General features: G+C 37.1%; 1 protein-coding gene across 1 annotated transcript in view; it reads right to left on the reverse strand.

The window, feature by feature from the left end:
- ZNF804B (zinc finger protein 804B) overlaps positions 1–5,424 on the reverse strand; it is a 518,351-nt gene extending 512,927 nt beyond the window's left edge. Inside the window, exon 1 of the mRNA XM_068549317.1 lies at positions 5,317–5,424. Within this exon, the coding sequence (XP_068405418.1) occupies positions 5,317–5,424 (108 nt within the window). The remainder of the gene's footprint in view (positions 1–5,316) is intronic.
- Positions 5,425–25,545: the final 20,121 nt, after the last annotated feature.

Below are 25,545 nucleotides of genomic sequence, written 5' to 3' on the forward strand. Positions count from 1 at the left end.
ACCAGAAGACATTTTCAAACAGAGTATCATTTTTATTTCAATTTTGATTCAAATTATTTTCTACAAAATATGTACATATGTACTAAAGAATAATTCTACCAATGTGTATTTTGACAAACCAAATTCATACTGAAATGCACTTCATAAAGTTATGCAAAATATATATTACTCTTCTTGATCTTTGCTCCCAGTACAGCCTTAATCCTACTGACATCTCAAACCCTATTAATATTTAATACATGGAAAGTATGTATCTTAGTGCATATACATTATATAACAAAGATTTCACAGTTACAACTAAGGCTAAGTTTTTTTAAAAAACTACAAATGATTAAGTTCTATGCTAAATACCATCCCCGTTTAGCCTACACATGATGAAAATACGTTTTATTTTGTTTCCAAAATACAGGGCAGAAACCTAAAATAGAGTTTATCTTAATTGTTAAGTCTAAAAGAAACAAATCAAGAGACTGACCCGTCAAATTTTAATTGTGAAATAAATGTAGTATGAGCTAATAAAGTCACACATTATAGCACTCAAATACTTACTGGACTCTTCTTATCATGAAAACCTTCTGAAGTTACAGAAACATAAATTAAGTCCTAGAAAGTTGAGACTTATTTTGGAAAGCATAATGCCAACGATAAGTTTCCGAAATCAGTTAGTTGGGGGAGAGAAGAAATGGGTTGAAAAGGCAACTAGAGGACAGGAGACTGCTAAATACACTACTTGACATAAAGAAAACATACATTGTAAGAATTGTAACTGAGTCTTCTTTACGAAAACATCTGAAAGTTTAAACATAAAAGTCAGTATATGTATTCATGAATTAAAGAAGAGGAGGCAGGTGACTTCTCTACGGGAGAGCATGTCTTCATAATCATATTTGGTACATGAAAAGTGCGTCAGTTTGAGAGCATTTTTGGATGTGTTTAACATGTACTTATTAAGCATAAGGGAAATACATGCAATTATTATAGGCATTAGAAAAAAGAGCAAGGTTGTAACTGCACTCATTTCCTCATAAGGGATTCTCTGAATAGATGCATCCTCAAGGTAATTAATCTTTTCTAGAAGTTCTTGCAGTTATACACACACACTGATAATTTTTAAAAGAGAACTTTATAGAATTTTTTAGTCCATCTAAAATGCTTGTTTGTTTGTATGCCACCTCCTTCAATTAGGTAATTTAGTCAGATATATAACTTAGAATAAGATCACTAAACAAAACAAAATAACAAGTAAACAACAACATCCAAGGACCCTGATCTGTTGCTGAGATGAAAATCCCAAGAATTTCCTTCACATCAAATATTTCAGAGGAAGACAACAGACAATCCCAGAAACAGATACTCCTGGTGTCTATCTACAGTGTTGCCAGAAATAAGCACTTCTTAAGAAGTATCACTCTAATAAGCTAACCATGTGCCACAGATAAAATATAAAACTATGATTATCATTAACATTTAATCACTACATATCCTGAATGATAGTCTTAATATTGACCACACACAGATTAAATAAACTATAACAAACCAAACTTGTCTCTAAATTTGAGACGATATTTTACATTACTCAAGATAACTAAGAATCTATTCAAATATATTTTTGACACTACAAGAGGATATTACTTGTTTAATTGAATTCAAACATGGTGGTAGAAGAACTTTTAAGTTCCTGGATTGTAAGAAAGTTTTACCTTTAACATATCTGACAGTAAAGATTATAATGTAATATATAGGTAACTTCCTATACTTGAGCACTGGTAACAATGTATCTACATCTCTATCTATGTGTAAATACGTGCGCATGTGTGTATGATTTTTAAAGTCATCATTCATTCATATTATAGATTTGGAATATGGTGGGGGATAAATATCCTAAAATGTGGGAGGGTATAAATTTACTTTCTAAAATTGAAAACTTACCAATAAGCACTATGCAATACTCTCTGTCACTTTTCTTTAATCTATCCCTGGATTTAAAGTAACATAAACTATCTCAAATCAATTATTCACATCCTAATTAGGATGAAAAACAATAAGCTATTTTCTTCATACCAAGTCACCAAAAAGAAGAGAGATGCAACAGATAAGACATTTGCATGTTTTCACTTTGAAGATAGGAACTGCATTTCACTCTAGGATTTTCAGTTTACTGATCTGTGAAAACTGTTTGGGAAAAAAATGCTCTATTTATTTCTCAAGTATCCCATTGAGTATTTACTATAAGAGTTCCATATAATGATTCAATGTTTTCTAAATGAAATCCTTTGAAATAAAAGTGTACATAAATATAATCATTCCCTTTTTTACTGTTAGTTTAATATCACATGTTCAGATTCTACAGACGTGACTTGAACATGACAAATTATACAACTGCTTTAAATATATAACTGAAGAATTATATCTATAAGACACTGACATGTTAAATTCATATTACCCAGGTGTATTTATATCAGAACTACCAAAGAAGAAACTCATTATAGGAAACAGGAAGTGTGGTTTTTCTCCATTCTATAACAAAGTTACAAAATAGTCTTATTCAATAATTGTGTTATGCGCTACTTTTAAACAGCTCTACTAAAGCAGAAAAGTATGGATTAAAATAGGCAGAACACTCAGATTGAAAAAGTAAGAACCAAAGTTGAAATCATTGTAGAACTTAGTGAAAATGAGTTAAATCAATGAGTCATACCCCAATCCATAATCCCAGATAAACTGAGCTTCAGTGACTGGAAATAACTAAGTCATTGACATAGAGGTCAATCTGAGACCATTCTGGGAACTAAGTTTGGAAAAAAATTACTGTCAGAGTAGCTATATGTTTTAATAAAAAATGAATGACTGTATACTATGGATCTGTGAGTTTAGTATTTGTACTAAAAAAATCAATAAACTTATGTTAACCTGAAAGTAACTTGGGGGGGGGTGTGTATTTCTGAATAAAAAAAAAAATGATGTATAACCAGCTTTCAGTCTTATGCTTCGCAACTCATTAATGAAGAAGGCAAATATAAACTCATCTGGACCAGGAAACTATTACTTAAATTCTCAAGGGTCTACGGTCCAGAAGATAGTGACCTATTTCAATTTAGGGTGAAAGACTAAATGTTATGCAATGTGAATGCATTTCTGACTTAACAACCTGCCCGTGACAGAGAATGAATGAACATCAATTTTCACGTACTGCTCATCTCATGTGAGAAACTTTTCAAACCTTGAAAAAGTCATTCGAATTCCATAGCAAAATGTAAAAGAAGACAAAATAAATCAGGTTTAGGAAATACCTACACAGACTAATTCAGATATTTTTAAATGATGCAAATGTAATTTAAGTACAGTCAAATGTATAAACATTGGAGAGAACAGCCCAGTGATTCAAAGTGTGGAACCTAGGTAAAAGTAAACGAATCAGTATTCTAGTGAAAACCAGCCCAATAATGAATAAGAATAGCGTCCTGTGGGTGTGAGCCTCTGGTCAGCCAGCAGGGCCACGTGGGTTACGGGCTGCCTTCTTACATCCACATTCATATGTCCAGTCCCTATGGGGTCACTCAGGCTCCTGGGAGATGAAGGGACATAATGGGGCGGCAGGGGTGCGGGGTGGGAGGGAGGCAGGACACTTTTTGACCTTGTGACAGAAATTCCCTCCGCAAACCCTACAGATTTTGGAAGATTAACACCATATTCTAACTAACTTAAATGGAACTAAACAATGTAAGAACTATGAAGTAATTCTCCCTTTACACTGTGAATGATTAAGGCACGTACCCTGTAACACACTACCCAATTCAGATTTCCACAACCAGAGGGGGTTTGGGAAGACAGCCACAGAGCTTATCAAAGGGTGGAAAAATATCTATGAGAAAGATGGAACATTCTAGGGTTTCAAGATGAAATGAGCTTAAAGAAAAATTTGAAGAATTTAAGACTGCTCTAAGGAAGATTCTGACAGCATGGGTTGTTAAACATTAAGGTGGTTTGCTGAGACTGTGGAATTCTGATCCTGAGAATCTTTAAAAATAGGAAAGATTCAGACCAGCTGCTCAGAAAGATTGAATGTGGGCTTTATTCATCTAAAACCCTTCAAGATGCTTCTAACCCTGTGAATTTAATTGCAAATGCCAATACAAACAGTATATTCCATCTTACACTTTTGATTCAATACTAAATAGTTGCAGGGGGTTTGCAATGACCTACTTTGTACAGTGCATGAAAGCATGTGAGGCAATAGTTTGTCACAATTAGGAGTCCTAGTGATATCTCTGGGTACCTGCACTTTCTGATTTCAGATTTTTCATGCAAATCACATATAGCCCTTAATCACAGGTTTTTATAATATATTGCAGTTTTGAATAATTCATGCTAATGAAACATTAAACCATGATGGAAAGAACCGAAAAATGAATAAATAAAAATCAGACAACTTCAATTTTCCCTCTTTATATCATACAGACTTAAAGTACTAGTTTTTCACCTTACACTAGAAAAATCGTTCTTTAAGTTTAGACCCTTAGTCACTTACTAAAAATCCAAAACTTTAAAAAATAAATCATGACTTTTTTTTCTTGAAACACATTTGAATTCTTTAAAAAAAATGATTTATAGTATGTACTAAGGGATGAACTGACAATATATTGAAGTCATAGATTCCGGTCAAAATCATTTAACAAAAAATACTTAAATCAAATAGTAAACTAAATTGAATAGTTTACTAAGTTAAATAGCAGTCACTCAAATTTGCACATCAATACATCTGTATATAGTACAAAAAACTGCCTAATTCATACTTTCACAAAGAACTCTTTGGCTTTCCCTGAAGAACCTACATAGTGAAGCATTAGATTTCATCATATCGAGATCCAACACTTTTCCTTTTGCCCGGACCCTGATGCAAAATGTTTAGAGTTTTTTCTTATAAAGTATATGCAGCATTATTAAACTAATCCCAACTGATGACTTCATGAAGTATGGTTATAAAGTGCCACTCAAACTTTCTATACTGACCAAATCAGCAGATTCATAACTTGACACAGCACACAGGAGCTACCTTCACAAGCCTGCACTTAACTGCATTCAGTAAATATTCGCATACCTAGCACTATAGATGCTAATGACTGTGTTGAAAATACACATGTAAACACACACCCCTCACTGTGTAACAGTCTGTCAATAAACTGTCTAAACAGACACAATATACCTATGGGCAAGGTAGCTTATCCATCACCCCCTCGTTGTGCCAGGACAATATCTCTTTCTGTTTATATTGATTTTGAACGTGTGTGTGTGTGTGTGTGTGTGCGCGCAGGTTACCAGAGAGGGAGATCCATTCTTGCAGAGGGGCCCTCTGAAGACTCCTTTAATGCCCCGGTAGTGCCCATTGCTGAGATGTCTCGAACTGATGACCAGGTAACAAGCCATGTGGGTTCCGGGCGGGAGGTGTAGAGTCTCAACTCCTCACCAGGCGACCAGCCGTGGAAATGCGGGCTGGTTTTTCAGCAGCAACAGTGACGGCCACCTCCGGAGAAGAAGCGGCCGGCAGTAAGCAGGGGACGCTGCAGCCGCGCGTCCCCGCTCCTCGCCCAGCGCCGGGCTCCTGCTGCCGGCAGCAGCTGCTCTGACGGCGGCGGCAGCGGCGGCCACAGAGCACTTAGGGGACCCGGCGAGCCAGTCCACATGCTGCTCGGGCCAGGTGGCTGCTCAACCGCGGACGGCGATGTATATAATTTTAAGGACAACTTCCTGGGTCCGCTAGGGAATCGGCAACTCCTCCTCTCTTTCCCTCCCGCCCCCGCCTCCTCACCCAGTGCGCGCGCAGGAGATGCTCAGGCGCCCAGCGTCTGGCCCGGGCGTCCGCGGCCCTGCGGTGCCGCGAATCAGCAGCAGCAGCCTGTGCGGGGAGAGTGGCTGGGGGTCCTCGGAGCGCCAGATCGCTGCCCCCGCTGCAGTGGCGGGGAGGGGGAGGGGGCGGGGGCGGGGGAGGCGACGGGGCAGGCTGGGGTGAGAGCTGAGAACTGGGGACGCGGAGACTTGTGAGTGGGAGCTGTTAGCGCGACGGCTCGGAGCCACGCGGGAGGCGAGGGGTACGCCCGTGGCTCGGCGTGGAGGTGACAGCTTCGGCGGCGGCGGCTGGAGGCTCTCGGGGCTGCGGGACGCGAAGCCCCAGCATCCCGCCATCAGCCGCCCTGGCGGCCCCCTGGTCCCTCCACCCGGTCTCTGGGCCAACTTTGCACTGTGCTGCGGCGGGCGGGATGACCGGAGGGCGCGGTGGAGGTGAGCGGGAGGAGAGCCTTCTCTCTACTGTCACTGCCGGCTCCCCTTCAGCATTTCTTCCGCCCTCCGGCTGACGGCGCCACGGGCGGAAGCAACAGCTCCCCAGCGGGCTGTAAAGGTGTGCTGTGCAGCCCCAAATAGGGCAGACAGATTAGACGCGCTAGAGTGGGTAGTGGACGGAGGAGGAAGCAAGTTTTAGATAGAAAACTTGTATAAGGAATACAATGAAACATGTATACTTGTGCCTATCTTTTTTTCTATCTATCATCTATCTATCCTTTTATCATCTATCTCCAGAGTTATAAACATTCGCTTACAAGTCTTTCTGTTTCCTTCAAGAGACAGATATTTTTGGTCTATATAGGACATTTGTGTCTTCACAACCCCCAACAGTCACCCTTCAGAAGTGTTTTTTTTTAATGGACTTTATATCATTTACTGCAAATAAAGCCACCAGGGAGTGAGCTGCACTGAGAATTAAAGACGTGCAGAAATGTGCTCTGAAAGGAGAAGGAAGCCCTTCCAGAGTCAGGAGACAGTACGCCCTCTCCTCCACCCCACAGCTGACCTTAACAGGGCTGGGTGTAACCTCTCTCGCCCCCCTCACCTGGTCTGTGCTGGGAGAAGATGAAAGGTCACCTCCCTTCTTTTGCTTTAGCACTGGAATTAATTTCAGCCCTCTCCCCAGTTTTCTCTTCTAACACAATCCCCATTTGCATCCTGGTTGACATTGAGGACCTCTCACAAATGACAGAAACCAGTAATAGAAAGCACGTAATTAGAATTCTCCTATTCAGGCAACTCATAAAACTGTTAAGCAAAAAATAGTCCAATGAATACAACTTTTGTAACTACCCAATAAAGGCTTGACTCTTTGTTTACATTATTACAATAGCTTATATCCTTAATATTTTAAAGGTTTTAGATTGTCCTTTTCAAGTGTTTTTTAAAGTGTTTACATACCAGAAAGTGTCTTAGTATATAAGGTGAAAGTGCCAATTTCTTGCAAATTTTGAATTGAAAATTACTGAGACTGAGATAGTGCGATGTAAATTTTGTAGGAATTGTTTACTTTGTAACTATCTTGGTAAGAACTTTTGAAATTAAAAGAGCAGAAACAATAGATACAACATACCCACCTTTTCCTTTCTACGAAGATGCTGGATGTGTTTAACAATGCTGTGTTTATTCAGCTTAGAGTTGTAAAATGTTTCATGAAGCCGAGAGTAAGTAATATTACTCATATACAGACATTTAGATATATTCTATGCAAAGGAAACAATGTATTTGCAAAGAATGAATTTCAAAATCGGGTGAAATCCTTGCCCCAGAAAAGCGGAGTTTTAAAAGGAGATAGTGTGGCTCAGTCTATAATTACTGTCTCACTCTTCATAAATGTAAGTAGCAAACAGCATTGAGGACCTAAGTGTAAACATCCTTGAATGGACTAGAAAAATGAATGATGTCACATGCTGTGAATAACAGTTCCAAGGACACTCTGCCTTCTTCAAGTGAATATGATTCCTAATAATGCTTGGTTATTTTAAAGAAGTAGGTATGCTTTTCTAAAGAGAAAGGACTGACTTAAGTAAATCATACAATTCAAATATACCATCCTATTATTATTTTGTTATTCAAATTATCTGTTAGCTATCTTGATGATCTTGTTCATTTGACTATTATCCCATGTGGATTTGAGTTTTCCCATAGGAAACACAGTAATCCCTTTTACAGTAAGGTTTCAAAGGCTAGAGTAATTTTCCTAAATTCTTAAAGTTTTTCTAATTTCTAAAAATTATTTAATTTTTGAGGTCCTTGTTCATTAGAAATGAATGATGTGAATTCTGTTACTTTGCCATGTTTTAAAATCAATTATGGTTGTTCTCTTCTTTGCCTTCTAATTTGTTTTTGCCACCCATCTTAAAATATTGAGGCAAAAAAAAAAAAAATGGCACGTTTGTTACTCTCAGCTGATTTTAAGAATACTTTTTAAAACAAACAAAAGAAGAACAATTCCCTTCTTTTCCTTGCCAGATTGTGACTGATGTCATTGTATGTAACAATTCTCCATCATTGCTGGCCTATATTTCAGATTTAGTTTGCCCAATCTAAATAACAGAAATGTGTGTTTTTATTTGCAGAGTTGCTATAAATACAAAGTTCATCAGTTGTATTAACTTCTTTATTAAAGGAGAGACTTTCTTCCAAACTCCAGTAATATAAAATTTTCAGAAAAAGTGAAAAGAAAAGTGAAACACTTTAAGCCTATGTTAAAGCCTATCTTGTTTTAGATACAAGTCAAATCCTATTACAACAAATATGAAAAGCAAAAATCATGTGCAATTTTACAAGGCCCGTTTATTTAAAGCAATATCTGATCTGATGAGTTCTCATTCCACAGAAGGGGATGTGAGTGGCAAAGGGCATGGATTTCAGCCTATAACCAACCTGACATTTCCACATGATTCCAGATTCATGGCTGAGTACCAGATGACTGATATCATGAGAAACCCTCTCTTTATCAACACATCCCAAATTGATCCCCATATCCTCATATACACTGTCCCACCTTAGCCCAAACCATCATTACCTCTTGCTTGAACTATTGCTGTATCCTCTTAGCTAATCTCCCTGCTTCCAGTGTTGCCTCCATATACAATTTATTCTCTATATCTAACAGCCAGAGTGATAGTTTTTAAACATATCTTAATATGTCCCTATTAAACCATCTGATGGTTTCATATCATAGGTTTACAGAAAAATTGAGCAGAAAGTATAGAGCTCCCATGTTTTCCCTCCCCCCCTCTTCCCCCCAATTTTCCCTACTATTGATGTCTTGCTTTTGTGTAGTACATTTGTTACAATTGATGAATTAATATTGATACATATTATTAACTAAAGTCCATAGTTTACATAAGGGTTCACTCTTGGTGTTGTATGTTCTACAAGTTTTGAAAAATGTAAAATGACATGTATCTACCATTACAGTTTCATACAGAATAGTTTCACTGCTCTAAAAATCACCTGTGCTCTACCTATTCATCCCTCCTTTTACCCCTCTGAATCCCTAGCAAGCAACGATCTTTTTACTGTCTCCCTTTTTTGCCCTTTCAAGAATGTCATACAGTTGGCATTATACAGTATACCGCTTTTTCAGATTGGCTTCTTTCATTTCGCAATATACATTTTAAATGTCCTTCATGTCTCTCAGTGACTCGATACCTCATTCATTTTTATTGTTGGAATAGTTTAACCATTATGTTGAATTATGCCCCCACATGTCCCCCCAAATATTAAAGTACTAACCCCTTTTGAATATGACCTTATTTGGAAATAGGTTCTCTGCCAATGATCAAGTTAGGATGTGGTCAGTAGGGTGAGCCCTAATCCAGTATGACTGTGTTCTTATAAAGGGGGGAAATTTAGACACAGGGACAGAGGCACAGAGAACACCATGTGAAGATTGGAATTATGCTGCCACAAGCCAAGGAATGCAAAGGATTGACAGCACACAGCTAGGAGAGACATGGAAGAGATTCTCACAGCCCTTAGAAGAAACCAATCCTGCCAACACCTTGTTTTCAAACTTCTAGCCTCCAGAATTGTGTAACAATTAATTTATGTTGTTGAAACAATCCAATTTGTGGTACTTTGTTACAGCCAGCTGTAGGAAACTAATACACATTGTGTAGATGTACCACAGTGTGTTGATCCATTCACCGGCTGAAAGGCATCATGGTTGCTTCCAAGTGTTGGCAATTGTGAATAAATTTGCTATAAACATCCATGAGCAGATTTCTGTGTGGACATTAGCTTTCAACTCATTTGGATAAATACCTCTAACTTATATTTAGTTTTATAAGAAACTACCAAACTGTCTTCCAGAGTGGCTGTACCATCTAGCACTCCCACCAACAATGAATGATAGTTTCTGTTGGTCCACAGCACTGCATTTGGTGTTGTCAGTGTTTTGGATTTTAGCCATTCTAAAAGGTGTGTAGTGGTATTTCATTGCTGTTTGAATTTGCAATTCCCTAATGACAAATGCCATTGAGCATCTTTTCATACGTCTATTTGCCATCTGTGTTTCTTCTTTGGTGAGATGTATGTTCATATCAATTGTTCATTTTATAATTGGGTTATTTATTTTCTCATTAAGTTTTAAGAATTATTTGTATAGTTTATATACCAGTCCTTCATCATCAAATGTGTGTTTTGCAACTATTTTCTCCCAATAGGTGGCTTGTCTTTTTATTTATTAACAATGTCGTTTGCAGAGAAGTTTTTAATTCTAATATAGTCCAATTTATTATTTTTTTCTTTCATGGCTTGTGCTTCCCTTGCTGCACCTAAAAAGTCACCACCAAACCTAAGGTCTCCTAGATTTTCTTCTATGCTATTTTCTAGGAGTTTTATGGTTTTACATTTTACATTTAGGCCCATGATCCGCCTTGAGTTAATTTTTGTGAAAAGTATAAGGTCTGTGTCTAGATTTGTGTGTGTGTGTGTGTGTGTGTGTGTGTGAGTTGATGTCCATTTGTTCCAGCAACATTTGTTGAAAAAACTGTTCTTTTTCTACTGAATTAGCTTCGCTCCTTTGTCAAAAATTGATTGGCTGGATTTGGCGGGGGGTGGGTAATATTTATTTCTGGGCTCTCTATTCTGTGCCATTAATCTCATTGTCTATTCTTTCACCAATACCACCCTTTTTTTGATTACTACAAGAATTTATTTTCTAGCACTTTAAACTATTAGATATTTTAATATTTTTTTTGTGTTTGTGTATTGACTATTTCTCATTCTTGAATGACAACTATGAAAGCGGAGAATGTCTCCATTTTGTCCACTTCTGTGGTCCTAACACCTAAAACAATACCTTGCCAATGCAGAAGTTCTTATTTGACATTTGGGAAGTGAATGAATAGGTGTTTTCTATTTTAACCTGCTAATAGCACGGTTCATTTATTTCTGTATTATCACATGCATTTGTGTGTACACATACATATATAAGAAACTCTGAAATTTGGTTTTTATTAGTTTTAGTTTGCATAGGTTTTTTAGGTCTGCATCCTAAGAAACATTTGGTCAAATTCCACTGTTTCCTCTACTTAAACTAAAATAATTCCACTATTATTAAACACCAGCTGAACTCTTAACTTCTCCTCCCAAATGCCATGCTTTATAGCCTGATTCTTGGAAAATTAACTATTGTAGAAACTATGTACTCACTGAACTAAAGTCTTTATTATTTGGTGGCCAGAGATTTGGCACTCTTAAGTGCATGACACCCCAGAGTGACATTTCTTATCCCTTAAACTGATTAAGTCCATCAAGGCAAAAGAGGTGTGGTTAGCAGAACTCAGACTTTAAAATGGAGAAGATCTTAGACCAGGGTTCCATACTGGGGGCCACACTGGGCTGGGAATGTGAACCTGTGAATTATGCTGGTGTAGGAAACAACAGGGACCATGGTGGGCATCTCATGTAGGCAGCTACTGAGAGTCTCAGGTAAATGAGATTTCAAGAAGAATGTTGCAGAATCCTTGTAGTAATTTAAGAAAAATAATAAATCAGTATTTTTATACAAAATAACCTAGTATTTAAATACTGGTAACTAACAGAGTGTATTTTTAATACTGTGGGAGTTTTCAACAAAAACACAATATTATGAGTGAAAAGGCGAGTTGCCCTGGGAGAAGAAACAGACAACATAGAGACACAATAAAGAATTTACATCTAGAATATATAAAGAACTACAAATCACTAGAAAGAATTAAAAAGTAAGAGAGGGACTTCAGTGAAACTCGACCAAGGAAAATATTGACACAGTCAATAACCATAAGATGCTCAATTAATTACTCATCAGAGAAATGTAAATTGAAGCAGCACTACACACCCTCCAGAATGACTAAAATTTAGAGAGCCAAAGCATAAAATTGTGGTGAGGATCTGGCATTATCTTATATCACTGGTGGGAGTTTAAATTGGAAAAAACAATTTGGGAAACTGTTTGGCAATATGTACTAAAGCTAAATTTATAGTTATACTATGGCCCAGCAATCTTATTCCTAGGTAAATACCAAAGAGAAATGAGTACTTATGTCTACAGAAGACACATACAGGAATATTTGTAGGTGATTTATTCCTAGCAGAAAATTAGAACAAAGCAAATGTCCATTAGCAAAAGAGTGGTTAATAAAATGTAACATATTAAACGGAGTATTACGTAGCAATAGAAAAGGAAAAGTGACTGATATGTGTAATAACATTGATTAATATAACTGGCCTGAAAATGAGCAAAAGAATTGAGAGATAAATGAGTAGAAACTTCATGATTCTATTTATATAAAACTCAAGAACAGGCAGAACTAATCTATGATGACGGAAGTCAGAACAGTGGCTATCTCCTAGGTGGGGTACACTGCCTGACAATGAATATGAGAGCCTTCCTGAGTCTTGTCAGTTCTCTATATCTTGATCTGGGAAGTGTTATGTGTATGTGAATTTGCGTATAAAAATTCTTTGAGTTGTAAACTGAAGATTCAACGAGATACTAATACACATCCACCAACATAGCTAAAATGAATGATACTCACAGTACCAAATATTAGCAAGGCTAAGGTATAATTGAAACATCAACATATTATGTACTGAAATTAATACAACGATTCTAGAAAACTGCTGGTAACATCTCCTAGAACTGAGTATTCACATTAACCTATGACCCAGCAATTCCATGCCACATGTATATGTATGTGATCAACAAAATACACATACAAGATGTTTATTGAAGAATTAGTCATAATAGCCCCCAAATGGAAACAAGTCAAATGTTCATCAACTGTAGAATGGATAAAAATTGTGGTGCACTCATACAGTGAAATATCATACAGCAATAAAATCAAGCAAACTGCTACACAAAAGAAAATGGATGGATCTCACGGACATCCGGCTGAACAAAAACAGCCAGAAACAAAGAAGTATATAATGTATAATTCTATTTACATGAAATTCAAAAACTAATTTATGATGTTGGAAGTCAGGTTAGTGTTTACCTTTAGTAACCACTAAAGGTAGTTAGTAACCACTAAAAGTAGTAGAGGAGGCGGAGCAGAGGTTGATTCTGGGGGGCAGATAATATTCATCATATGATCTTCACATTCCTTAATATATGTTACAAAATCAAATTTTAAAGTATATTTTTAAAAAGTTAAGTCTTTCATTTTACAGATGAAGAAACTAGAACCCAGGGAAGCTTAAAAATATTCAAGTCACACAAATTGGAGACAGAGCTGGTCTCCCACTGCCTGGCACGCTGGTGAATTTTTTTGTTTGTTTTGTTTCTTGGGGCTTTCTTCCTGTGACCAATCTAAGTTAGTTCGCTAATTCATTCATTCATTCATTCACGCCATCTCCTGCACAAGCAAAGGGACAAAAGATCAGTACCCTGGTCATCATTTGATACCAGTAAAGGAGGTGAGCTTAAAATCCCATGTACTTTTCTGGTCCATGTGCAGAGTTAACAGTCCAAACCAGTGCTGTGGTCCCCAGTGACTGGGTAGCATTCTGGGTTCTCTTTATTCACCTTTATCGCTGGTGGAAAGTGGATTCACATGAGGCTTATGAACAGAGCATGGCTACCATTTTCCCAGGAAACATGTTGGACCTGATGTGGAGATGGGGTTAGGCAATGAACTCGGATATTGTGCGCTCTTCAGGAAAGTGTTCATCATGCTCACTCCCAACTCGGAACCACCATGAAGCAGGTGAAGGCCTTCACCCTCAATCTGAGCCCTCCTCAATGTGGGCTCCACTTAACATAGGCGACATAGGCCACCTTCCTGTGGCGGGACAGGGCTAGAAGACCAGAAATCTAGGACCCTGCTGCCCTGGACTACCACAGAGCCAGGGAGGGAAGCAGGTATGAGTTTGCTAACTTTATCAGAAGTATATGTAAAAGATGTATTTTATATATTTCTGAGTATACAATATATTTCACACTAAATTTTAAAAAAAGTATAGGAACAGTACCTTGACTGGTTTTCATTCTTCTAGCTTTCTGTTGTAAACTACTTTATGCTTAGCTCAATTATTGCTTATGGTTTTAAATTTTATTTGTACAGAAAACACTGAATCATAGAGGAAAAGGAAATATCATATATAGTAAATTATATCTTTAAAAAAAAAAAAGAAGTATATGTAAAAGAGACCACAGATATATTGTGATTCTTTCATTAAAATTAATTATTATGATTGTATGACTAAATACAAACTTTCAGGGATGAAGTTCCACTTATGCTTAAGGCATTCCAAGAAAGAGAGATAGCCAGAAAGAAAAAAAAAAAGAGGGGAAGAAAAGACGAGAGGAAGGAAGGTGAGGAGGGAGGATGAGAAAGCATTCTTTTTCTGCAACATGTTAAAATCATTAAGATAGTGATATTTCCCCCTGAAATGAACCCAAGGGAGTTTAAAACTGGGTTGAGAGTGACTAAAGGGCCCTGTCTCCCTTAAAGCACAAGGTGTAATATTTTGAGCATTGCCTCCTAGTAGATCAAATAACAAAGACAGTGATGATGATTTAATCAAAGTCAAGAAAACAATTTAGGATAAGGTTCCCTCAGACTTAGATACAATAACTAATTTTGCAAAAAGACATCAGCAAGTCATAGAGCTAAATTTATCCTGTGAACTATGACAATACAGGGCAAAGGATATGAAATGAATCTGACCTCATGGAATTAGTTAAAAAGTATTTTCCAAGATATGCCTTCAAGTAAAAAAACAACAAAAAAAATTCGGTTCAGTAATCTGGATTAATGAAAACTACATCATAGAGAAACTACTGATACTGACTGATGTTGTCCTGAGTCATCAAGAGAAAGACAAAGCCTCCCCACAATAATTGAGATACACAATCAATCAAACACAACCTATCCAAAAATCTCCAACTGCGGAGCACCCAATCCCATTCCACACTCCTCCCTCTCCTCAAAGAAGAGTCCCTGAAGCACGGGAGGTGGAAAAAGACTTCAGATGACAGAATCAAAGAAAGGGAAACAGGAGTCCCTGCTGCTTACCTAGCATTTTGTTGTTCTCATTTCACTGTTTCCCAAAGCTATGGCGCTAATTTGACAACACTGTGGAGAAAGAAGAGAGCCTTGCTGCCAGCAAATGCCAAGAAATACTGCCACCATCATATCTACTGGTGCTCAGAATCCCGGTAGAGTCTGGAAGGATGGACGGCACTGTAATTCACTGTAGCTGAGACCCTCTTCTGCTTTTCCTGGAACATGGCCCTGTCACACTCAAGGGCAGGAACCATTCATTTAAACACAAAGTGCCTTTTCCAGACTTGACTGTTCCTGATTTCCCAGTGCCACACTTCTAAAATACAACCTGATTGTATATACTCTTCAAATTTAAAATGAATCTTAGTATACCTGAAATGTTATCAAATCTGTTCTCATCACTTTGGAGATGGTACAAGACATGTAGGTTCTTAAGACGAGCAGACAGAAAATTTCCTTTTTTTCTTCTTCTCAATCCCCCACTGCATATCGAAAAAAAGAAACAATACCAAAATCTCACTATCAGCATAAACTGACGGAAGGATGGAAACAGGAAATATTTATGGAGTGTCGTCCACATGCCAGGTACTTTATATTCATTATGCCATCTCATCTCCGCACCAATTGCTTTAATGTGGGTAATATAACTGAAGCTCAGAGAATTTAAAGACTGTATCTAAGGTCACAGAGCTAAGTGGTAGAGCTAGAATTCATGTGCATCTGAATCAAAGCCTAGACTCTTTACAGCATCCTATATCATTCAGCCTCCTTGGATGATCAAAGAAGGATAAGCCACGGGCTCCTACTTTCATCAGGCGGAAAATCCTCTGGAGGAACATTAGCAAATATGGATGTTTTTACTAAATTAGAGGCATGAGAACCAAACATAATGTATGATTCTGGATTGGATGCTAGGTTTAAGAAAATCTATACAGGATTTTTAGAGATAATTAGAGAAATTTGAATCGGAATAATATTAGATAATATTATTGTATCAAGTTTAAATGTCTTGGGTGGTACCGAGGCTATGCAGGAGAATGTTTTTAGGAGATGCAAGCTAATTATTTAGGTGTGAAATGTCAAAACGTCTGTACCCTACTTTCAACTGATTCAGAAGAAAAATGTGTGTGTATGAATATATAGAGAGAGAAAGCAAAGAGTCTGTAAAGTTAATAATCACTGAATCTAGGCGAAGTATATAAGGGAATTTATTGTATTTTTCTTGTTGGTGGGAGAACATTTGAGGTTATGTAATATAGCTTGCAGTTGCAACAGCATTCACATATTTTCTAAGAGGAAGAAAACTGCAAGAGTTGTAGTCGAAAATCAAAAGTCACTGGTAGGAAAACCATGCTGGTCTCACCCTTGATAATTTCTCTTTTTGAACCTTAAGGACACAAAATTATGGGAGAAAAAAAACCATATATTTTTGCAGAGGACTGAAGTTTTGCATTAAAGGTAACTGATAATTTAATACAAGGGAGTCTTGGCTATAGTATTTGGTTACAGGCAGAAGAGCTACATAATTTGCAGGGCCCAGTGCAAAATGAAAAGGCGAGACCTCTTGTTCAAATATTATTAAGAATTTCAGAAAAGCAATACCAGAACATTAAACCAAGTGTGAGTTTCTTTACAGCAGGGGACCCTGTGCAACCACATAGGTCACATGCCCATGAAGCCCACCTTTATTACAAGTAAGAATGCAGAATATGGCACAGTTTTCTTCCCATAATTATAAAATATCCATAGTCACTCAGCCAGAATAAAGATTGTATTGAGCCACTACACCTTTGTCAAGAACCATAGTTGAAATAAATGAGTCCTACAATGCATTCATTCCATATATAAGTTCCATAATTTTATTAATATTATTTTATATTAACTAGTTATTATATTGTGTTTCAAATATAAATTTATATATTAGTCATTCATATCAGGTGACCCAGGGCTCTTATATCTTATATTTTATGGAAGGTATATACAAACATCTATGCCATTAGCAACATAAAAAGTCCCATATGAGCTGTAAAATGGATCTGGCCTTCTCAAAGGTGTCCCTGCTTTCAAAGGAAAGGAAACAGAGAATGTAATCTAGCAGTAAAATAATAATATACCAGAAAACTTCAGTTTTTACTATGCTTATTTTAACATTTTCAACTATTTATAGATGAATTGGTTTGTAATGTTTCCATTTGTGCTGTCAAATTGTGTTGAACTGGTTATTTCCCTTGTGACCTTGTGCAGTTTCTAGAAAGAAGTGGAACTCTGAGACTTTATCCTAGAAAACTCATGCCTGGGGTAAACAAATCAAACTAGTAAACACTGGCTTATAAGTTTATCTTTATTAACATTTCACATAGTTGTTTTATGTCACAAAATTTCAAAGAATCGAGGTTTTTTTGTTGTTGAAATGGTTATCCTACAAAATGTTCTTTTATTAGGGTAATTTTTCATCTCCTTCTACCTGTTTAGCCTGTTTCTTTAGTTATCATTAATCACACTTCATGCAAATCAACTGCACAGGCAAACTGCCAAAACAAAAAGTCTTAATGAAAATTTAAATATTTTTTCATAAAATACTTTCATTACGAATCAGACTATATTGGTTATAAATAAGGCATAATATCTAATTAACCTCCAGATATAAATAGAGTTCCATTCCCCACACAGAAACCTTCATTTCCTGATTTCCTGCAATACTGAACATTTCATTTTTAACCCTTGAACTTTGTAAGACATTGTATCTCATCTTTTTGTAGGTTTCTAGACTACCGTATTAAAGGAAATGCAGAATGTGAGAACAATGCAGTTATCACGGATGATGGGCATGCAACTGGTGACATTTCAAGTAAGGCAAAAATCTCTGCAACTTACATGTATATTTGAATTTTAAAATAAAAGAGAGTCCTTCATATAGTATTAATTATTTTAATATTATTTTAAGCAACAAATAATAACATACTTCTCAGTTCTCATTAAAAAACTGCTTTTAAAACAAAACAAAACAAAGATGAGATCATGTTTTTGTAAAAAAACAAAACAAAACAAAGATGACATCATGGATATAGAAAACAGATTAGTGGTTGCCTGAGGTGGGGTGGGGGGAGAAGAGGTGAAGAGGGTCAAAGGTACAAATTTCTAGATATAAATGAATAAGTTCATAGGGATGTAAGATCCAGCACAGTGACTCTACTTAATGATACTATAATGCATATTTGAAAGGAGCTAGGAAAGTGGATCTTGAAAGTTCTCATCACAAGAAAAAAAAATTTGTAACTATATATGGTGACGGATGTTAACTAGAATTATTGTTGGGATCATTTTGCAATATATACAAATATTGAATCATTACTTGTATACATGAAACTAATATTATGTTATCTCAATTACACCTCAATAAACAATATACTTGCTTTTACACAAAATACTCCCTGAATATTTTACGATACCTCTATAATGGAAAGAGTGACCTACTGACTATCAGTTTTGTTTTTTTTTTAACATCTTTATTGGAGTATAAGTGCTTTACAATGTTGTGTTAGTTACTGCTGTATAACAAAGTGACTCAGCTATATGTATACATATATCCCCATATCTCTTCCCTCTTGCATCTCCCTCCCACCTGCTGATCTCCCTGTGCGATGCACCTGCTTCCCACTAGCTATTTTATATTTGGTAGTGTATATATGTCAATGCTATTCTCTCACTTCTTCCCAGCTTACACTTCCCCCTCCCCATGTCCTTAAGTCTATTCTCTACGTTTGCGTCTTTATTCCTGTCCTGACCCTAGGTTCATCAGAATCATTTCTTTTTTGATTCCATGTATATGTGTTACCATACAATATTTGTTTCTCTCTTTCTGACTTACTTCACTCTGCATGAGTCTCTACGTCCATCCATGTCTCTACGTCCATCCACATCTCTACCAATGACCCAATTTCGTTCCTTTTTATGGCTGAGTAATATTCCATTGTATATATCTGCCATATCTTCTTTATCCATTCATCTGTCGATGGACACTTAGGTTGCTTCCATCTCCTGGCTATGGTAAATTAGAGCTGCAATGAACATTGTGGTAAATGACTCTTTTTGGAATTATGGTTTTCTCAGGGTATATGCCCAGTATTGGGATTGCTGGGTCATATGGTAGTTCTATTTTTAGCTTTTTAAGGAATCTCCATACTGTTCTCCATAGTGGCTGTATCAATTTACATTCCCACCAACAGTGCAGGAGGGTTCCCTTTTCACCACACCCTGTCCAGCATTTATTGTTTCTAGATTTTTTGATAATGGCCATCTGACATTTCTAAGGTGATACCTCAGTGTAGTCTTGATTTGCATTTCTCTAATGATGGGTGATGTTGAGCATCCTTTCATGAGTTTGTTGGCAATGTGTATATCTTCTTTGGAGAAATGTCTATTTAGGTCTTCTGCCCATTTTTGAATTGGGTTGTTGGTTTTTTTGATACTGAGCTGCATGAGCTGCTTGTATACTTTGGAGATTAATCCTTTGTCAGTTGCTTGGTTTGCAAATATTTTCTCCCATCCTGAGGGTTGCCTTATTCTCTTGTTTATGGTTTCCTTTGCTGTGCAAAAGCTTTTAAGTTTCATTAGGTCCCATTTGTTCATTTTTGTTTTTATTTCCATTTCTCTAGGAGATGGGTCAGAAAGGATCTTGCTGTGATTTATGTCATAGAGTGTTCTACCTAAGTTTTCCTCTAAGAGTTTGATAGTGTCTGGCCATACATTTAGGTCTTTAATCCATTTTGAGTTTATTTTTGTGTATGGTGTTAGGGAGTGTTCCAATTTCATTCTTTTACATGTAGCTGTCCAGTTTTCCCAGCACCAGTTATTGAAGAGGCTGTCTCTAATCCATTGTATATTCTTGCCTCCTATGTCAAAGATAAGTTGACCATATGTGCATGGGTTTATCTCTGGGCTTTCTATCCTGTTCCATTGATCTATCTTTCTGTTTTTGTGCCAGTACCATAGTGTCTTGATTACTGTAGCTTTGTAGTATAGTCTGAAGTCTGAGAGCCTGATTCCTCCAGCTCCGTTTTTCTTTCTCAAGATTGCTTTGGCCATTCAGGGTCTTTTGTGTTTCCACACAAATTGTGAAATCTTTTGTTCTAGTTCTGTGAAAAATGCCACTGGTAGTTTAACAGGGATTGCATTAAATCTGTAGACTGCTTTGGGTAGTATAGTCATTTTCACAATGTTGATTCTTCCAATCCAAGAACATGGTATATCTCTCCATCTATTTGTATCATCTTTAATTTCTTTCATCAGTGTCTTATAATTTTCTGCATACAGGTCTTTTGTCTCCTTAGGTAGGTTTATTCCTAGGTATTTTATTCTTTTTGTTGCAATGGTAAATGGGTAAATGGGAGTGTTTCCTTAATTTCACTTTCAGATTTTTCATCCTTTTTCATTAGTGTATAGGAATGCAAGAGATTTCTGTGCACTAATTTTGTATCCTGCAACTTTACCAAATTCATTGATTAGCTCTAGTAGTTTTCTGGTAGCATATTTAGGATTCTCTACGTATAGTATCATGTTCTCTGCAAACAGTGACAGCTTTACTTCTTCTTTTCCGATTTGGATTCCTTTTATTTCTTTTTCTTCTCTGATTGTTGTGGCTAAAACTTCCAAAACTATGTTGAATAATAGTGGTGAGAGTGGGCAACCTTGTCTTGTGCCTGATCTTAGTGGTAATGGTTTCAGTTTTTCACCAATGAACACGATGTTGGCTGTGGGTTTGTCATATATGGCCTTTATTATGTTGAGGTAAGTTCCCTCTATGCCTAGTTTCTGCAGGGTTTTTATCATAAATGGGTGTTGAATTTTGTCAGAAGCTTTCACTGCATGTATTAAGATGATCATATGGTTTTTCTCCTTCAATTTGTTAATATGGTGTATCACACCAATTGATTTGCGTATATTGAAGAATCCTTGCATTCCTGGGATAAACCCCACTTGATCACGGTGTATGATCCTTTTAATGTGCTGTTGGATTCTGTTTGCTAGTATTTTGTTGAGGATTTTTGCATCTATGTTCATCAATGATAGTGTTCTGTAGGTTTCTTTTTTTGTGACATCTTTATCTGGTTTTGGTATCAGGGTGATGGTGGCCTCGTAACATGAGTTTGGTCGTGTTCTCCCTCTGCTATACTTTGGAAGAGTTTGAGAAGGATAGGTGTTAGCTCTTCTCTAAATGTTTGATGGAATTCGCCTGTGAAGCCATCTGGTACTGGGCTTTTGTTTGTTGATAGATTTTTAATCACAGTTTCAATTTCAGTGCTTGTGATTGGTCTGTTCATAGTTTCTATTTCTTCCTGGTTCAGTCTTGGAAGGTTGTGCATTTTTAAGAATTTGTCCATTTCTTCCAGGTTGTCCATTTTATTGGCATAGAGTTGCTTGTAGCAATCTCTCATTATCCTTTGTATTTCTGCACTGTCCGTAGTTACTTCTCCTTTTCATTTCTAATTCTATTGATTTGAGTCTTCTACTTTTTCTTGATGAGTCTGGCAAATGGTTTATCAATTTTGTTTATCTTCTCAAAGAACCAGCTTTTAGTTTTATTGATCTTTGCTATCATTTCCTTCATTTCTTTTCCATTTATTTCTGATGTGAGCTTTATGATTTCTTTCCTTCTGCTAACTTTGGGGGTTTTTTTGTTCTTCTTTCTCTAATTGCTTTAGGTGTAAGGTTAGGTTGTTTATTTGAGATGTTTCTTCTTTCTTAAGGTAGGATTCCATTGCTATAGACTTCCTTCTTAGAACTTCTTTTGCTGCATCCCATAGGTTTTGGGTCGTCGTGTTTTCATTGTCATTTGTTTCAAGGTATTTTTTGATTTCCTCTTTGATTTATTCAGTGATCTCTTGGTTATTAAGTAGTGTGTTGTTTAGCCTCCAAGGGTTTGTATTTTTTACAGATTTTTTTTTCTGTAATTGATATCTAGTCTGATAGCGTTGTGGTCAGAAAAGATACTTGATACGATTTCAATTTTCTTAAATTTACCAAGGCTTCATTTGTGACCCAAGATATGATCTATCCAGGAGAATATTCCATGAGCACTTGAGAAGAAAGTGTATTCTGTTGTTTTTGGATGGAATGGCCTATAAATATCAATTAAGTCCATCTTGTTTAATGTCTCATTGAAAGCTTGTGTTTCCTTATTTATTTTCACTTTGGATGATCTGTCCATTGGTGAAAGTTGGGAGTTAAAGTCCCCTACTATGATTGTGTTACTGTCGATTTCCCCTTTTATGACTGTTAGTATTTGCCTTATGTATTGAGGTGCTCCTATGTTGGGTGCATAAATATTTACAATTGTTATATCTTCTTCTTAGATTGATTCCCTTGATCATTATGTAGTGTCCTTCTTTGTCCCTTGTAATAGTCTTTGTTTTAAAGTCCATTTTGTCGGATATGAGAATTGCTACTCCAGCTTTCTTTTGATTGCCTTTTCCATGGAATATCTGTTTCCATCCCCTCACTTTCAGTCTGTATGTGTCCCTAGGTCTGAAGTGGGTTTCTTGTAGACAGCATATTTATGGGTCTTGTTTTTGTATCCATTCAGCCAGTCTATGTCTTTTGGTTGAAGCATTTAATCCATTTACATTTAAGGTACTTATCGATATGTATGTTCCTTTTACCATTTTCTTAATTGTTTTGGGTTTGTTATTGTAAGTCTTTTCCTTCTCTTGTGTTTCCTGCCTAGAGAATTTCCTTTAGCATTTGTTGTAAAGCTGGTTTGGTGGTGCTAAATTCTCTTAGCTTTTGCTTGTGTGTAAAGGTTCTAATTTTTCTGTCAAATATGAATGAGATCCTTGCTGGGTAGAGCAATCTTGGTTGTAGGTTTTTCCCTTTCATCACTTTAAATATGTCCTGCCACTCCCTTCTGGCTTGCAGAGTTTCTGCTGAAAGATCAGCTTTTAACCTTATGGGGGTTCCCTTGTATGTTATTTGTTGTTTTTCCCTTGCTGCTTTTAATATTTTTTCTTTGTATTTAATTTTTGGTAGTTTGGTTACTATGTGTCTTGGTGTGTTTCTCCTTGGATTTATCCTGTATGGGACTCTCTTTGTTTGTTGAACTTAATTAACTATTTCCTTTCCCATATTATGGAAGTTTTCAACTATAATCTCTTCAAATATTTTCTCAGTCCCTTTCTTTTTCTCTTCTTCTGGGACCCCTATAATTCGAATGTTGGTGCATTTAATGTTGTCCCAGATGTCTCTGAGACTGTCCTCAATTCTTTTCATTCTTTTTTCTTTATTCTGCTCTGTGGCAGTTATTTCCACTATTTTATCTTCCAGGTCACTTATCTGTTCTTCTGTCTCAGTTATTCTGCTATTGATTCCCTCTAGAGTATTATTAATCTCATTTATTGTGTTGTTCATCATTGTTTCTGCTTTAGTTCTTCTAGGTCCCTGTTAAACATTTCTTGTATTTTCTGCATTCTGTTTCCAAGATTTTGGATCATCTTTACTATCATTACTCTGAATCTTTTTCAGGTAGACTGCCTATTTCCTCTTCATTTGTTAGCGTTTTTACCTTGCTCCTTCATCTGCTGTGTGTTTCTCTGTCTTCTCATTTTTCTTAACTTACTGTGTTTGGGGTCTCCTTTTCGCAGGCTGCAGGTTCGTAGTTCCCATTGTTTTTGGTGTCTGCCCCCAGTGGGTAAGTTTGGTTCAGTGGGTTGTGTAGGCTTCCTGGTGGAGGGGACTAGTGCCTGTGTTCTGGTGGATGAGGCTGGATCTTGTCTTTCTGGTGGGCAGGTCCACGTCTTGTGGTGTGTTTTGGGGTGTCTGTGACCTTATTATGATTTTAGGCAGCCTCTCTGCTAATGGGTGGGGTTGTGTTCCTGTCTTGCTAGTTGTATGGCATAGGGTGTCCAGCACTGTAGCTTGCTGGTCGTTGAGTGGAGCTGGAACTTGGCATTGAGATGGAGATCTCTGGGAGATTTTCGCCATTTGATATTATGTGGAGCTGGGAGGTCTCTGGTGGACCAATGTCCTGAACTTGGCTCTCTCACCTCAGAGGCACAGCCCTGATACCTGGGTGGAGCACCAAGAGCCTGTCATCCACACGGCAATGCAGCTCACTCTCCAGTTGCCTCAGTACCGTGACTACCCAACTATCATCTCTTCAAATATTTTCTCAGTCCCTTTCCTTTTCTCTTCTTCTTCTGGGACCCCTATAATTCGAATGTTGCTGCATTTAATGTTGTCCCATTGGTCTCTGAGACTGTCCTCAATTCTTTTCATTCTTTTTTCTTTATTCTGCTTTGCAGTAGCTATTTCCACTATTTTATCTTCCAGGTCACTTATCTGTTCTTCTGCCTCAGTTATTTTGCTATTGATTCCTTCTAGAGAATTTTTAATTTCATTTATTATATTTTTCATCATTGTTTGTTTGCTCTTTAGTTCTTCTAGGTCCCTGTTAAACGTTTCTGGTATTTTCTCCATTCTATTTCCAAGATTTTTGATCATCTTTACTATCATTACTCTGAATTGTTTTTCAGGTAGACTGCCTATTTCCTCTTCATTTGTTTGGTCTGGTGGGTTTTTACCTTGCTGCTTCATCTGCTGCATATTTCTCTGTCTTCTCACTTTGCTTAACTTACTGTGTTGGGGTCTCCTTTTCACAGGCTGCAGGTTTGTAGTTCCTATTGTTTTTTTTTGTCTGCCCCCAGTGGGTAAGGTTGGTTCAGTGACTTGTGTAGGCTTCCTGGTGGAGGGGACTGGTGCCTGTGTTCTGGTGGGTTGGCATGGATCTTGTCTTTCTGGTGGGCAGGGCTGTGTCTGGTAGTGTGTTTTGGGGTGTCTGTGAACTTAGTATGATTTTAGACAGCCTCACTGCTTGGTTGGGGTTGTGTTCCTGTTTTGCTAGTTGTTTGGTATGGGGTGTCCAGCACAGGAGGTTGCTGGCCGTTTGGTGGAGCTGGGTCTTAGCATTGAGACGGAGATCTCTGGCAGAGCTCTCACTGACTGAGATTACGTGGAGCCGGGAGGTCTCTGGAAGTCAAACGTCCTGAACTCATCTCTCCCACCTCAGAGGCTCAGGCTTGAAACCAGTCCTGAGCATCAAAACCCTGTTAGCCACATGGCTCAGATGAAAAGTTTGAAAGAAAGGCAGAAAAAAATATATTAAAATAAAAGAATAATAATAATTTAAAAAAAAGAAGAGAGCAACTAA

The sequence above is a fragment of the Eschrichtius robustus genome, chromosome 8, assembly GCF_028021215.1.
Source record: "Eschrichtius robustus isolate mEscRob2 chromosome 8, mEscRob2.pri, whole genome shotgun sequence".
NCBI classification, from domain to species: domain Eukaryota; kingdom Metazoa; phylum Chordata; class Mammalia; order Artiodactyla; family Eschrichtiidae; genus Eschrichtius; species Eschrichtius robustus.